Source organism: Eurosta solidaginis, chromosome 1, assembly GCF_040869045.1.
Source record: "Eurosta solidaginis isolate ZX-2024a chromosome 1, ASM4086904v1, whole genome shotgun sequence".
NCBI lineage: Eukaryota > Metazoa > Arthropoda > Insecta > Diptera > Tephritidae > Eurosta > Eurosta solidaginis.
The window spans coordinates 75,753,793-75,770,308 of record NC_090319.1 but is presented as its reverse complement, the minus strand read 5'-3'; the positions used below and the strand labels follow the sequence as shown (position 1 = coordinate 75,770,308).

The 16,516-nt window shown below is 40.2% G+C and overlaps 1 protein-coding gene across 2 annotated transcripts in view; it reads right to left on the bottom strand.

Annotated features, from left to right (window-relative positions):
- eIF1A (eukaryotic translation initiation factor 1A) overlaps positions 1-13,892 on the bottom strand; it is a 90,753-nt gene extending 76,861 nt beyond the window's left edge. Inside the window, exons 1-2 of one of the 2 annotated variants that reach the window (XM_067758323.1) lie at positions 13,785-13,892; positions 13,419-13,701 (exon numbers count right to left, since the gene is read on the bottom strand). In XM_067758323.1, the coding sequence (XP_067614424.1) occupies positions 13,419-13,622 (204 nt within the window). In that variant the 5' untranslated portion in view covers positions 13,623-13,701; positions 13,785-13,892. Of the gene's footprint in view, positions 1-13,418; positions 13,727-13,784 lie in introns of both variants that reach the window. The other variant, XM_067758325.1, reaches the window with a different exon arrangement.
- Between the last annotated feature and the right edge of the window lie 2,624 nt (positions 13,893-16,516).

The following is a 16,516-nucleotide window of genomic DNA, read 5'->3' as shown; positions in this document are numbered from 1 at the left end:
TATTTCAAAAAGTGATCGAAAAATGATTTTCAGTTTTTGATCATTAAAAGTAATCTTATTTTATTATTTATTTTGTTCAACTGTATGAAAACTCAGTATTTTTTCGCAAGGAGTAGTCAAATTGTATTTATATGAAGGAAAGTTCAAAAATTTATCATCTAAATGCTGTGTGGGTTATATGTGATGAATACTTAATTTTTATACCCAGCTGTACTTGCACCTTGTACACAGGGTATTATAACTTTGATTGGATAACGGTTGGTTGTACAGGTATAAAGGAATCGAGATAGATATAGAGTTCCATATATCAAAATCATCAGTATCGCAAACAAATTTTATTGAGCCATGTCCGTCCGTCCGTCTGTCCGTTAACACGATAACTTAAGTAAATGTTGAGATATCTTAACCAAATTTGGTACACGAACTTATCTGAACCCAGAATAGATTGGTATTGAAAATGAGCGAAATCGGATGATAACCACGCCCACTTATTACATATATAACATTTTGGAAAACGCAAAAAACCTGATTATTTAGTAAATGATACACCTAGAATTTTGAAATTTGAAGTGTGGACTGATACTGAGACTCTTGATAAAAATTAAAAAAAAAAGTTAAAATTTACAAATATTTTTAATCATAAATCAAAATTGTTAAACCTATCGTTACAAAATTCTGCAGAGTTTGCCTTTACTATAAGGAATGCTTTGAAGAAAAATTAACGAAATCGGTTAAGGACCACGCCTTCTTTTATATAAAAGATTTTTAAAAGGGTCGTGGACGAATAAAATAAGCTACATCTTTGCGAAAAAGAGCTTTGTATCAATGGTATTCCATTTCCCAAGTGGATTTATAACAATAAATAAGAAAAACTTCTAGTTTTAAAAAATGGGCGGCGCACCGCCCATTTTATGACTAAGCAATTTTCTATGTTTTTGGGGAGCCATAACTCGAAGAAAAATTAACGGATCGTAATAAAATTGGGTACACAAACTTTCCCTATAGCAGGAAATATTTCTAGAAAAAATGGACGAGATCGATTATAGGCCACGCCCACTTTTATATAAAAGATTTTTAAAAGGGTCGTAGACGAAAATAATAAGCTATATCTTAGCGAAAATGAGCTTTGTATCAATAGAATTTTACTTTCTAAATTGAATTATAACATTAAATTGGTAAAAACCATAGTTTTTGAAAATCGGTGTGGCACCGCCCCTTTTATGACTAAGCAATTTTCTGTTTTTGGGGAGCCATAACTCGAAGAAAAATTAACGGATCGTAATAAAATTGGGTACACAAACTTTCCCTATAGCAGGAAATATTTCTAGTAAAAATGGATAAGATTGGTTAAGGACCACGCCCACTTTTATATAAATGACTTTAAAAAGGGTCGTAGGCAAAAATAATAAGTTAATCTTAGCGAAAAATAGTTTTGTACCAATCGTATTTTGTGCCATTATAAAAAGAAATGGGGAAAAATTCAAATCTTGAAAAATGGTCGTGGCACTGCCCCTTTCTTACAATGCATTTCCCACCGTTTCTGGAGCCATAACTCGACGAAAAATTTGGTGCACATGTATGCCTTTTAACAGGAAATATTTTCAGTAAAAATGCACTAAATAGGTTAGATCGCCTTCTTTTATATAAAATATTTTGTAAAAGTGCGTTGTTGTTGTTGTTGTAGCAATGCTCGCCCCACCTAATAGCCGCGACCGATCACAAATTGTCATCAATATCCTCTAACGGGAGTCCAAGGAAACTTGCCGTTTCAACAGGGGTGGACCATAAGGAAAGGGGTGTTAGAGGCGTTGGTTCCACATTACAATTAAAGAGATGGTTGGTGTCATGTGGGGACACATTGCAAGCAGGGCATACATTTTGTATGTCGGGGTTGATTCTGGATAGGTAAGAGTTTAACCTGTTACAGTATCCAGAACGAAGTTGAGCAAGAGTGACACGCGTTTCCCTGGGGAGTATGCGTTCCTCCTCTGCGAGTTCTGGATATTTTTCTTCAAGTACTGGATTCACCGGGCAATTCCCGACATAAAGGTCCGACGCCTGTCTATGGAGTTCAGCGAGGACCTGCTTGTGTTTTTCCGCTTCATACGGCTGGGTTCTCAGGTGCCGTATTTCCTCAAAATGCTTACGGAGATGACTCCTTAGGCCCCTAGGCGGTGCTGGTTCGTCAATCAGATGTCTGTTGGGATGCCCAGGTTTCTGGGTATTCAACAGAAACTGTTTGGTCAGCATCTCATTTCTCTCCCTGATGGGGAGTATTCTCGCCTCATTATGCAGATGGTGTTCTGGGGACATAAGAAGACAGCCCGTGGCGATTCTGAGAGCAGTATTTTGGCAGGCCTGTAGTTTCTTCCAGTGGGTGGTTTTTAGGCTTGGCGACCATATGGGTGACGCGTAGCACGTAATCGGCTGGCTAATTGCTTTGTATGTGGTCAAGAGCGTTTCTTTATCTTTTCCCCAGGTACTGCCAGCAAGGGATTTGAGGATTTTATTACGGCTCTGAATTCTTGGAACAATTGCGGTTGCGTGCGCACGAAAATGTAGATCCTGATCAAACGTCACACCCAAGATTTTGGGGTGTAGGACAGTCGGTAGCGTAGTGCCATCGACGTGGATGTTCAATATGGTCGACATTTGGGGCGTCAATGTTGTAAATAAGGTCGCGGAAGATTTAGTCGGTGACAATGCCAGGTTTCGCGAGGCGAAAAAACTGGAGAGATCAGGGAGATAGCCGTTTATTTTATTGCATAGCTCATCGATCTTTGGGACTGGGCCTGTGACCATTATTGTGCAGTCATCGGCGTAGGAAACGATTGTGACTCCTTCCGGTGGTGAAGGTAGCTTAGATATGTAGAAATTAAACAAAAGCGGGGATAGGACACCACCCTGTGGCACCCCTTGTTTAATTCTCCTTTGTTTTGATGTTTCGTTTCTGAATTGCACCGATGCCTGCCGACCACCCAGATAATTTGCGGTCCACCTTTTAAGACATGGGGGAAGGGTGGACCCTTCCAGGTCTTGCAGTAACGAGCCATGGTTGACCGTATCAAAAGCTTTTGATAGGTCTAACGCTACGAGTACTGTTCTATGGTGGGGATATTGATTCAAGCCGCAATCCATCTGGGTGCTAATGACATTTAGCGCGGAGGTAGTGCTATGGAGTTTTCTGAAGCCATGCTGATGAGGGGCTAGCTGCAAATGTGCTTGGAAATAAGGGAGCAAAATGGCTTCAAGCGTCTTTGCCACTGGCGATAGGAGAGATATCGGACGATATGACTCACCTACGTTAGCTGGTTTCCCAGGCTTTAGTAGCGGGACCACCTTGGCCATTTTCCATTTCTCGGGTATGACAAAGGTGGAAAGAGACAGGTTGAAGACATGCGCTAAATATTTGAAACCCTCTTTCCCTAGGTTTTTAAGCATCGGCATGGCTATGCCGTCTGGGCCCACTGCTTTGGATGGTTTAGCGCGACCAATGGCGTTCTCAACCTCTCTAGCGGTGATGGTAATTGGTGACGCGCTGAGTTTGTGTTTATGTGCGTGTCTATTGGCTCTCCGTCTATCTTTGTCGACCATAGGATGCATTATATATTGTCGGCAGAAAGCGCTCGCGCATTTTTTCGCATCCGACAGCACCTTATCGCCAAAGGCGATGGAAACTTTGTCTTTGTGCTTAGTCGGATTCGATAGGGACTTTACGGTGGACCAAAGTTTACCTACACCGGTAGAGAGGTTACAACCTCTTAGGTGCTCTTCCCATTTCGCCCGCTTGTGTTCGTCCACAAGCAATCTGATGCGTTGGTTTATATCCCTTATTTGGGGGTCGCCTGGATCAAGCTGTCTTATAAGGTCGCGTTCCCTCGCTAAGCTCGCGGCCTCCGCCGGGAAATGGGGCCGGATTTCGGAAATTCTCCCGGCGGGAATGAAATGTGCCGAGGCGGATTCAATGACCTTACGGAAGGCACGCTCCCCTTGGCGGGCATCAGTCGGGATAGGGAGGGCAGCAAAGCTGCTGTCTGTTGCAGATTTATATTCTTCCCACTTTCTTTTTTTGAAGTTTATGAAAGTGCGTTTTTCGGTGACGATGAAGTCGGCGGTACGCTCGAACGAAATAAGTATGGGCAGGTGGTCGGATGCCAATGTTACCATCGGCTGCCAGTTGACGCAGTTTACGAGTTCTGCGCTTACGATTGAGATATCTGGCGAGCTATGACAGCTTCCTACCATACGTGTGGGGGCGTCTCCGTTTATTGTGCAGAACGTCGTTTCGTCTATTTGATCCGCCAACATCTCACCCCTACTGTCCGCCCGCAAGTTTGAATGCCATAGGTCGTGATGGGCATTGAAATCGCCTAAGATAATGCGATTGTTGCCAGTGAGTAAGGCCTCGACCGGACAGATAGGCCTTGACGTTCTAAGACATTGTCACTGTAAAAGTGCGTAGATGCAGGTAATAGGCTATTTCTAGTAAAAGGTGGAAAATTTCATTAATAACCCTGCCCTTTTTTTGTAATAATGCGTTTTAGTATAATGGCACTTGTGTGTTTATGTTTATTGTTCTGTTATATCTTTATTTTAAAATTCCCATATCTGAAGGAAAACTGCATTATTACCCGCTCAAGGTCATTGGTGTTAGCCTCTGTATCCTTTTTGCTTCTTTTAAACGAAAATTAGTTCAGAATAGTACTATGTATGTATTATTGCGCAGCCTTGTAACACTATTAAGCACACAAAACAAACAACAACAGCATTTCAAGTGTACAGCTACGTATGTAATATTCGGTTTCACCCGAACTTAGACTTCCATACTTGTTTGCTATAAATTTGGGGAAACCTGAAATTTTGTATGGGATTGACTGAGCCTGTAATAAGAGACGAGTATTGGTTTTTTGGTTAGAAAGATACTTCTCCGTCAAGTACTGTTGTTGTAGCAGTGCTTCGACCCATCCAATAGGTGCGAACGATCACAAATTGTCATCAATGTCAAGTACTGTCATTCGCGGCTGTGAGAGTGTCGTGGATAAGCACTCTTTATGAGAAACTCAGAAAACATACAGGGACTGCCGCCATCCCATCATAATTATACTTGACTACTTCAACGACATGGCGCCACGGCGAGAAAATTGGTCTTCAATTAGAAGATATGAATGACAGCTCGGCGCCAACAACTCAAACAGCTGCTACCACTCATAACTACTATCTTCGTAATAGAGTCGGTAGCAATGCTGAGCATCAGCCCCTGCCCCTGTCTTCTCCCCCCCCCCCCCTCTTTTCCGGCAACAATCGTGTAGGTCAGGGAAACAGACTCTTAGTCCCTACCTCCGTTTGCACCGTTTGCCAGCACAGAATATATATGTTTGCGACATGCGCCCAATTCAGCTCCTGCCTTGGGTGGTGCCACTTTCCTAGATGTTCTGGTCTCCGCGACGGCAACACCCCGACGGGTTTCATCGCGCCATGTTGCCAGGTCGCAAACCCAAATCATCCGGGTACCCCAACGCTTGCCCAAGGACGCCCAGTCCCAGGGCCACAACAGCAATTGCGTCCTGGCCTTCCTCAACCCAGGCGTAGTCACCCGTCACTTACCCCCAGAGTGGCGACGTCTCCCCCTATGCAATTCAGTATTCTGCAGTTAAACTGTAATGGACTAACTGGGAAGATTACGGAGATAGTCGATTTCATGAAGCGGCACAACATCCGCATTGCTGCGATTCAAGAGACTAAACTCACAGCAAGATCTGCATTGCAGACCTGCTCTGGGTATAATGTCCACAGAAAAGATCGCGAGAGCGGAAATGGAGGCGGCTCGCGTTTATCATACACCATTCTGTGCAATATTATATATTTGATCCTGGCATCGATCGCAGGGACAATGTCTTAGAACGTCAAGGCCGATCTGTCCAGTCAGGCGATGCAAACCTAGAAATCATCATCTACATCCCTCCTGCCACCTGTTGCCTCAGTGGATACCGCCCTAATATCAGAGCCTTACTCACTGGCAACAATCGCATTATCTTAGGCGATTTCAATGCCCATCACGATCTATGGCATTCAAATTTGCGGGCGGACAGTAGGGGTGAGATGTTGGCGGATCAAATAGAAGAAACGACGTTGTGCACAATAAACGGAGCCGCCCCCACACGTATGGTAGGAAGCTGTCACAGTTCGCCAGATATCTCAATCGTGAGCGCAGAACTCGTAAACTGCGTCAACTGGCAGCCGATGGTAACATTGGCATCCGACCACCTGCCTATACTTATTTCGCTCCAACGTACCGCCGACTTCATCGTCACCGAAAAACGCACTTTCATAAACTTCAAAAAAGGAAAGTGGGAAGAATATAAATCTTATATAGACAACCTCTTTGCTGCCCTCCCTATCCCGACTGATGCCCTCCAAGGGGAGCGTGCCTTCCGCAAGGTCATGGAATCCGCCTCGGCACGTTTCATTCCCGCCGGGAGAATTCCCGAAATCCGGCCCCATTTCCCGGTGGAGGCCGCAAACTTAGCGAGAGAACGTGACCTTATAAGACAGCTTGATCCAGTCGACCCCCAAATAAGGGATATAAACCAACGCATCAGATTGCTTGTGGATGAACACAAGCGGGCGAAATGGGAGGAGCATCTAAGAGGTTGTAACCTATCTACAAGTGTGGGCAAACTCTGGTCCACCGTAAAGTCCCTATCGAATCCGACTAAGCACAAAGACAAAGTTTCCATCGCCTTTGGCGACAAAGTGCTGTCGGATGCGAAAAAATGCGCGACCGCTTTCTGCCGACAATATATAATGCATTCTACGGTCGACAAAGATAGACGGAGGGCGAACAGACACGCACATAAACACAAATTCAGCGCGTCACCAATCACCATCACCGCTAAAGAGGTTGAGGACGCCATTGGTCGCACTAAACCATCCAAAGCAGTGGGCCTAGACGGCATAGCCATGCCGATGCTTAAGAGTCTAGGGAAGGAGGGTTTCAAATATTTAGCGCATGTCTTCAACCTGTCTCTTTCCACCTTTGTCATACCCGAGAAATGGAAAATGGCCAAGGTGGTCCCGCTACTAAAGCCTGGTAAACCAGCTAACATAGGAGAGTCGTATCGTCCGATATCTCTCCTATCGCCAGTAGCAAACTTGAAGCCATTTTGCTCCCTGATTTCCAAGCAAATTTGCAGCTAGCCTCTCATCAGCATGGTTTCAGAAAACTCCATAGCACTACCACCGCGCTAAATGCCATTAGCACCCAGATAAATTGCGGTTTAAATCAAAATGGCCACCATAGAACAGTACTCGTAGCGCTAGACCTATCAAAAGCTTTTGATACGGTCAACCATGGCTCGTTACTGCAAGACCTGGAAGGGTCTACCCTTCCCCCATGTCTTAAAAGGTGGACCGCAAATTATCTGGGTGGTCGGCAGGCATCGGTGCAATTTAAAAACGAAACATAAAAACCAAGGAGAATTAAACAAGGGGTGCCACAGGGTGGTGTCCTATCCCCACTTCTGTTTAATTTCTACATATCTAAGCTACCTTCACCACCGGAAGGAGTCACAATCGTTTCCTACGCCGATGACTGCACAATAATGGCCACAGGCCCAGGCCCACAGATCGATGAGCTATGCAATAAAATAAAAGGCTACCTCCCTGATCTCTCCAGTTTTTTCGCCTCGCGAAACATGGCATTATCACCGACTAAATCTTCCGCGACCTTTTGAACATCCACGTCGATGGCACTACGCTACCGACTGTCCTACACCCCAAAATCTTGGGTGTGACGTTTGATCAGGACCTACATTTTGGTGAGCACGCAGCCGCAATTGTTCCGAGAATTCAGAGCCGTAACAAAATCCTCAAATCCCTCGCTGGCAGTACCTGGGGAAATTCAAGGGGCTGTGTAGCGCAACCCTTCAGGTTGCCAGCGCAATATATAGCTTATTCAAACCCAATTGTCAACCTCACCTATCCGCGGCGAATCCTGTTTCACTAACAGACGAGGCTCTGGAGGCCCCAAGCTCCTCATGGAACTTGGGAGTGGGGAGGGAGGGAATGGCCTGAAGGTTTAATGTGGCCACATAAATCGTTCCCGAGATGGTCGGGCTAGCACCTTAATGGTGCTATGGTACCGGATCGTACCGGATCTGTATCCGGCAAAGGACCATCACATCGATAACACTCCGCAAATCCTTCGGGGAGCAACCTTATCGCTACAACAACAACAACAGTACCTGGGGAAAAGATAAAGAAAAGCTCATGACTACATACAAAGCAATTAGCCAGCCGATTACGTGCTACGCGTCACCCATATGGTCGCCAAGCCCAAAAATTACCCACTGGAAAAACTACGGGCCTGCTAAAATACTGCTCTCAGAATTGCCACGGGCTGTCTTCTTATGTCCCCAGAACACCATCTGCATAATGAGGCGAGAATACTCCCCATCAGGGAGAGAAATTAGATGCTGACCAAACAGTTCCTGTTGAATACCCAGAAAACTCAGCATCTCAACAGACATCTGATTGATGAACCAGCACCGCCTAGGGGCTTAAGGAGTGATCTCCGTAAACATGAGAACCCAGCCGTATGAAGCGAAAAAACACAAGCAGGTCCTTGGTGAACTCCACCAACAGGCGTCGGACCTTTATGCCGGGAATTGCCTGGTGAATCCAGTACTCAATGAAAAGTATCCAAAACTCGTGGAAGAACGCATACTCCCCAGGGAAACGCGTGTCACTCTTGCTCAACTTCGTTCTGGATACTGTAACAGGTTAAATTCTTACCTATCCAGAATCAACCCCGACATACAAAATGTATGCCCCGCTTGCAATGTGTCCCCACATGACACCAACCATCTCTTTAATTGTAATGTGTAACCAACGCCTCTAACACCCCTTTCCTTATGGTCCATCCCTGTTGAAACAGCAAGTTTCCTTGGACTCCCGTTAGAGGATGATGATGTCATATTGGTAGCTAAAAGGTTAAAAAATAAAATCGGAGGAACAAATTTACTATCAGAAGGAGTAATTAAGGATTCGGTGTCTTACATGGAACATTTCTAGGCGGATATCATAAATAAATCATTAGTAGAGGGAATAGTGCCTGACGCATGGAAAATATCAACAATAGTGCCAATAAAGAAGGTAAAAAAATTCATTAAAGGCAGAAGATCTGAGACCGATCAACACGTTGCCGAATATCGAAAAAATTCTAGAAACAGTAGTAAAAGATCAGCTCATAAGTTACTTGGAAATAAATAAAATACTAATTAAAGAACAATCCGGTTTCAGAGAAGGCCACTCTTGTGAAATGGCTTTAAATTATGTAATATCGAGTTGGAAAGAAGAACTAAATCAAAAGAAAAGTATGCTTGCGGTTTTTATCGACTTGAAGAGAGCATTTGAAACTATAGACAGAAATATAATGATTAAAAAATTAGAAAAAATTGGAATTAGGGGCAACGAGCTGCAGTGGTTTCAGAGCTTTTTAGGTAACCGAAGACAAAAAACAGCCATTGAGTCGGTTGTCTCGGAAGAGGTATTGACAGGAATTGGATTGTCACAAGGATCGGTTTTGGCACCGGTCCTATTTAACATATATATAAATGATATATCTTCGGCGCTAAAACATAGTAAAATAAGGCTGTTTGCGGATGACGCACTGCTCGAAGTAAGTGAACTTGATATCATGTTAGCTAGGAGCAAAATGCAGGAAGACTTGAACACCCTATACAGGTGGCTTTGTAACAATAAGCTTAAACCTAATGTTAATAAAACCCATTTTATGGTCATATCTAGAGCGATGAATAAGGAATCTTGTAATATCGAGCTAAAAATAATGAACTCAAACATTAACGAAGTTAAAACTTTCAAGTACTTAGGGGTTAAGATTGATAATAAATTAAAATTTAATGATCATATTGATTATATAGTTGCCAAAATAGGCAAGAAAATTGGTTTTTGGAAAAGGTCATGCAAATTTATCAGTAGAAAATACAAACTGAAAGTGTATAAATCCATCATAGAGCCGCATTTCATATATTGTCCCACAATATTCTTTATGGCCAATGTAACTCAGGTAGATAAGCTACAAGTTATGCAAAATAAAGCTATGAGATTTATATTAAACATGAGGTATGATATTCCATTAATAACATGATAGAAGCACTAAACTGGTTGAGTATAAAACAGCTCATATTCTACCACAGTATGAAATTTGTATTTAATATTAAGCACGGTAAATTACCAACATACCTCAGCGAAAAGCTTAGATGTTTAAATGATGCACATTCATACGTAATCAGAGAAAACAATAATTTTAGATTACCTCTTATCAAAACAGAAGTGGACAAGCAAAATATATATTATAAGGGCCTGAAATATTTCAATGAACTTCCTAATCACATAAAAAGTAGTAATAACTTCAATACCTTTAAAAAAAGTTTATTGTAGCATTGTAAAACCCTTCCAATAAGATAAAGTTTTTTTTTTCTTTTATTTTTTACATGACATACCGATACTGGAGCGCGAAAAGGGAATGGTAATACTGGTAGCAGCAAAATACAATGCACCCGGCCCTAAGGAAAAGAAAATCAGTCGCCACCTGTAACTCCAGACAGTTCCAACAACAAATGTCGCTGGAATTCGGTATTTTCAGCCTATATTTACTGTTGCTGATCGGGATCACTCGCATTCCGACAGCATTAATATAACAATAAAATTATATGATGTGTAACCAAAATAAGGTCAAACAAAAGTTGGAGCAGGGGGATTGGAAACACGTCCTTTTCAACCTCCCAATATATTTTGAGATGTGCTGATCGGAATCTTCATGCGTTCCGACAGCGTCTTTACTAAACAAAGTTGATGGGTGATTGGGTACACTTCAATTTCCAACATCCAAAGACATGTTTAGCTGTGTTGATCGGAGACCAATACATTCCGACAGCTTAAAATACAAATATAATTGAAAAAAGTTCCAAATTTTGTTGCCTTAAGCTGGGAGCCCTGGAGGATTGGAAACGCGTCCTTTCCAACCTTCCTTAAATGACTGGCTCCCAGACTCGTCCGTTTGTTACGCCAGTAAATATGCTGATCGGAATCACATGGCATTCCAACAGCATATTCAATAGAAATAAATGATATAATAATGAATTGTTCTTAGTAGTTTAAGTTTTAGGCCTAAACAGCTGTAATAATAAATAAATTTAATTAAATATAAATACACATTCCATGTTAAACTCTTATTTATACAGCCAAGACCTGGGCATTTGTAATTAAGGGATAGCACATAAAGAAATATTATTCAGACCAATTCTAAATATTCTCGCGGAATTTTGTTCTCGCGGATTTTTTTATTCCCGCGGAAAAATCCCTCCAATTCTTTCCTCCTAGGGAGAAGAATAATTGGGGAATAGGAATTTCGAATTTTCGAAGTCAGCTGTTTTTTAATTGAAATTTCGTTGCATATTTATTTTGTTTAAAAATTGAAAAGTTTAATTATTGTTGCAAATTTGTTGGAAATTAAGAAATAAAATATAAACATTGCACAGTATTTATTGCATTTCATGTGCAGCCCAATTCTAAACGAAAATGCCGTGCGAGTTTTCTCCCTTCTCCCATTCCTCGTATTCTAAATCAGACCAATTCTAAATATTCTCGCGGAATTTTGTTCTCGCGGATTTTTTTATTCCCGCGGAAAAATTCCTCCAATTCTGTTCTCCTAGGGAGAACAATAATTGGGGAACAGGAATTTCGAATTTTCGAAGTCAGCTGTTTTGTCAATTGAAATTTCGTTGCACATTTCTTATTTTGTTTAAAAGATTGAAGTTTAATTATTGTTGCAAATTTTTTGGAAATTAAGAAATAAAATATAAACAATGCACAGTATTAATTGCATTTCATGTGGTATTCACTGAAATTAGTAATGAATTGGTGCCACAGCAATATCAACAGCGGAACATAAGAAGAAGACGGCCGCATAACACAAATCTGCCGGAGTTGCCTGCTTTCGTTCAGCAAAGCAATTTTCTGGCGGCCAAGTTGAGTTGAATTCCTACTTCTTCATATGCCAAAATCTATTTAAGCCTTATTAAAAAATTCTTGCACAATTTCTGGATGGCTGCATCAAATATGTATACCAAGAGCTCTACCGTTGCTTATGATATACTTTTCGACTTAAAATAAATATCGTGGTTGTTGTTGTTGTTGTATTAACAGTGAGAATATTGGGGTAGAATGTAAATACATATTTTAGAACAAGTTTGTACAAATAAGTGTTCTTTCTTAAAAGAACCAATTTCCTTTAACTATTTTGATGCATTCCCTTTAATTTAACAAGTGAAAAAACTCCTATGAAATGGCAGAGAAATCTCCCTCTCCCTCACATTCATAATACCTACTTTTCTCCAATAACCGCTTTCCGCTTTTTCGAACATTGTTCAGAATAGGAGGAAAGGGAGAAGTGAAAAAACTCACAAGGAATTTTTATTTAGAATACGAGGAATGGGAGAAGGGAGAAAACTCACACGGAATTTTCGTTTAGAATTGGGCTGATTATATTATTCAGGACTTATAGCACCATTCAGCTGTTGATGTTTTTAAAGCAGCATGAGGCCAGTGCATTAATTAATCAAATAGTATATCACCAAGATAATGCATTGCAAAGTCCCCTCTTTTGCTGTTATCGCAGATAGGGACTATCGGCAGATATAAGGCAGTTCAAGCGGCCGGATTGGCCAAGTTGTCGTCGCTTAGTGGCGAAGGCAATTGCTTTTGAAATTCGGTACGTTTTGATCCGAAGGTCCTAGCTAATAGGTTGGTGAGATTGTATAGAAATTTATTTGTTAATAGACAGATTTACCTAAACGGCTTAATACACATACGATTTTTGTGCTACTCGCCATAGAGGCACCAATGCAGTATCCAACAAGTTTTAGGAATTTTATTTGCAGTCCAATGTTTTGTTTGTAAAAAGAGGTGTACTGAAAAGCCCAAGTATTTTCAAAAATTAAAAACTTTTAGTGAAATTCGTAACGCCAAATTTCAGTTCAGCTGTTGCCATTGTTCTTTAATATTTTACGTCGTTAATGTACCTACAAAGTATTCTCTTGATAGTGTGTTCCTAAATGCAATTTTGATACATATACATACAGCTATATAGGAATGCAAGATAATGACAACCGTATTTTCCTTTTTATTGTTGCCATCGTGGGGATAGCTGTGCATCCAAATATTCGTCATTGCGCATAACTCTAGTTGGGTCTTATTTTCTTACTTGATCATTTATGTATTTTCAAAAATTAAGTGCATATAGCTCACCCTACCCCCCCCCCCCCCCCCCCTTCCACCTAACTTCTATCGAATGTGCACAGACATGTTGTCTCTACATACATACAATATTTTCTTACCTTCTTCCTGAGTTTCCCCCGAATGTGGCATAAACGTTTGACACCATCAAAGCAAGTCGCCTCCAGACGACCGTTACCCAACATTTTTGTAACCTGTGCATATTCTTGCTGGTCCTCCTTGAAAATCAATTCACGTTTCTCGAATTCGTTTTCATTCTTTCCACGACGACGATTTTTACCTCCTTTTCCCTTATTTTTAGGCATTTTGCTGCCACAGTTGTTGCTATCTTAATGGCCTCTTAATTATCCTTGATGCTGTTAATTTGCACTTTCAATTTTAATCCTACGAAAATATTGAGACTTTTTATCTAAGTGATAGTAAATTTAAAATAGATTTGTTATTAATTTCAGGAAAATTTCACATACGAAAATGCGTGACGAACTTTTTCGCTTTGAGTCTTTCGACAGAAAAGGAGTAAGCAATTTTTATGTTCGAATTCGTTGGTTATACGGGAATCTGTAAAGTGTGAGCGAGATGTATAGTATATGACAATTTACTTGAAGTAATGATAAAAGGTTGTTCTTTTCAGAAGACGAGTGCGCCCACGGTTCTATTCACGGTTGCCACACCATGTTTTCATTTGGGACCAAAATTCACGGAAAAAAGGACCAAATTTTTGTTTTATTTTATTGGTATATAAGGTCATATTCGTTGTAAAATACAAAACTTTAGGACGTTTTTTTTTTCTGGACATAATAATTAATTTGCTTAAATTCAAGGAACAAACAAAAATAAAATGTAGTTCATGGTATTATATTTTCACATTTCTAGAATAGGTGTATGTCGTTCACGAACCTAATGTTGTGAACCTAGGTTTGCTCTCAAAGCTTTTAGTTCCAGCATTATGTTGTTGGTGGCAATGAAATAATATGTATAGCGTATTTAAGTTTTAGTAAGGAAGGGTTCAAAAATTTGCGTTCTGGTCGAAATATGTGGAAAACACAGTAGAGCATTAATGCAACAAAGCAATTTTGATAGTTCTATTTCTATATATGCTAACTTTTTCTCTTGACGTTTAAACTTTATATCATAGCCCAGATTCAGTAAGTGTGAGTTTTGATATCTGGCATCAGGGGTTAATGCTAGCACTTACGTGGATAATTTTACACAAAATATTTCTTCCAAAATCAAATCTCTTTACATTTGCTTCAAAAGCTGAATATAAAAATTTAATTTTTTAATCTCATTCATTGTACATTTATACAGTTATCGCTTTCAAGAAATATTTCTGCCTTCCAGTTAAAATATTTCTTGTGCTGGGTTGAAAAGATTTAAATATCGACGTGCCTTCACAAACTCTCAATATCTCTCGGCAGACTGGAATTAAGTAAGTGGCAAGTACACTTAATATAAAATAATTTAGTTTCATTATTTTACTTAGTTTTCAATTCATTAAACTCCATGCTTCATTAGTTGCAAGCTTTGTCAAATTTCTTAGAGGCGCAAGTGCATTTGAAATACATACTTTTAGCTCTATTAGTGACAAAAATCTTTCATTAACGGGCTGATTCTGAGCGTTACCGGTAAAACAGTCCCCAGAACATTATGTAACCGAAAATCGTTACCAGTTCTTTTATTCGCGATTATGGCCAAAGTGGTAACGCTGTCATCATCGAAAAACTCACCAATAGGGCCGTTCCATTGGTTTATCGAGCTCTGGCTCTGGCTCAAATCTCATTGGAACGATCTGGATCAACTTTATGAGAACTGGCAGCACTAATATAAAACATCTGTTTTGTTGAAAATAAGAAGAAACGTACACAAAATTTTAAGATACTGATAGAATTATTAACATTTAAATAGTTTCGCACGTAAGCAAACTATTTATTTTCCTTACATCATCTTCAAGTTGTTTACTCTTTCAGTGTTTTTGCTTTTAAATATGGCGAATTCTTTTATGTATACACAAATGTACACATATTTAGTTCAGTGCTACAATGGCTCAACTATATGGTTGGCTCATCTCACCAGTTGATTTTATTTTTTTCATTTCACTGTAGTAGGGATTGTCAGAAGGAGATGGTAAACTTAAAATGAAACCAACGAATTTACAACATTTTCCTACTACATACAAATGCTGCTAAGTTTTGTGTTTTCATTCCATTCCATTCGTCTGACAGCAACACTCTGATTTTGGCAATGTGAACAAATGTATGCTGTTGCTGTAGAGATGAACCAACCATATAGTTGAGCCATGAGTGCTACCAACTCAAAAGTGGTTAGCTGTCAAAAAATCTACTACAGAAAACGAAACGAACAGAACTGCTATACGGATCAGAAATTGAACCAGATAAATATCAGGATCACAACGTTGTTGTTGCATTTGCATGTTAAATTTCTATCCGTATCTCGCTCAAGTCTCAATGGAACGTAACTAATGTCTGTGGTGATATTTAAAAGTTGGTTTTCTTCGCTTTATCCATGGCGGAACGATACAAGTGGCAGCATGCGACAGCTGAATATAAACTTTTTTATTTGATTTGATACATCAACTTCCGGCCCAGTTCGATTTTGACATTCGTCCATCGAATTTACAAAAACAAAGTACATGGAATTTTTATTTATGTTTGTAGGTATGTCACCATGCAGCCACCTTGTATGGTTCCGCCATGGCTTTACCGAAAATGTGTCACTCGTAGATACGAGGTTAACAAATAAACGAGACGATGTGTATATATGTACATACATGCATAAGATTTTACATAGTTATATTGAAATTTATTCTGTGAAAGTACATAATGTAAACAAATATATAATATATAGCAAGAGGCAACACTTTTTTACTATTATCGTAATTTATTTGCGCTTACAATTCTTTATTTTTCAGTTTTGCCTTTTTCTAAACAACAGCAGTTGTGTGGTTGTTTCGATGTAACCACCTACTTTTGTGGGTAAAAAATTATCCGGCTACTTTCGCGGATAGAATACCAAAAGTTACGTTCCACTGAGACTTGAGCGAGATACGGATCGAAATTTAACATGCAAATGCAACAACAACGTTGTGATCCTGATATTGATCTGGTTCAATTTCTGATCCGTATAGCAGTTCTGTTCGTTTCGCTTTCTGTAGTAGATTTTTTGACAGCTAACCACTTTT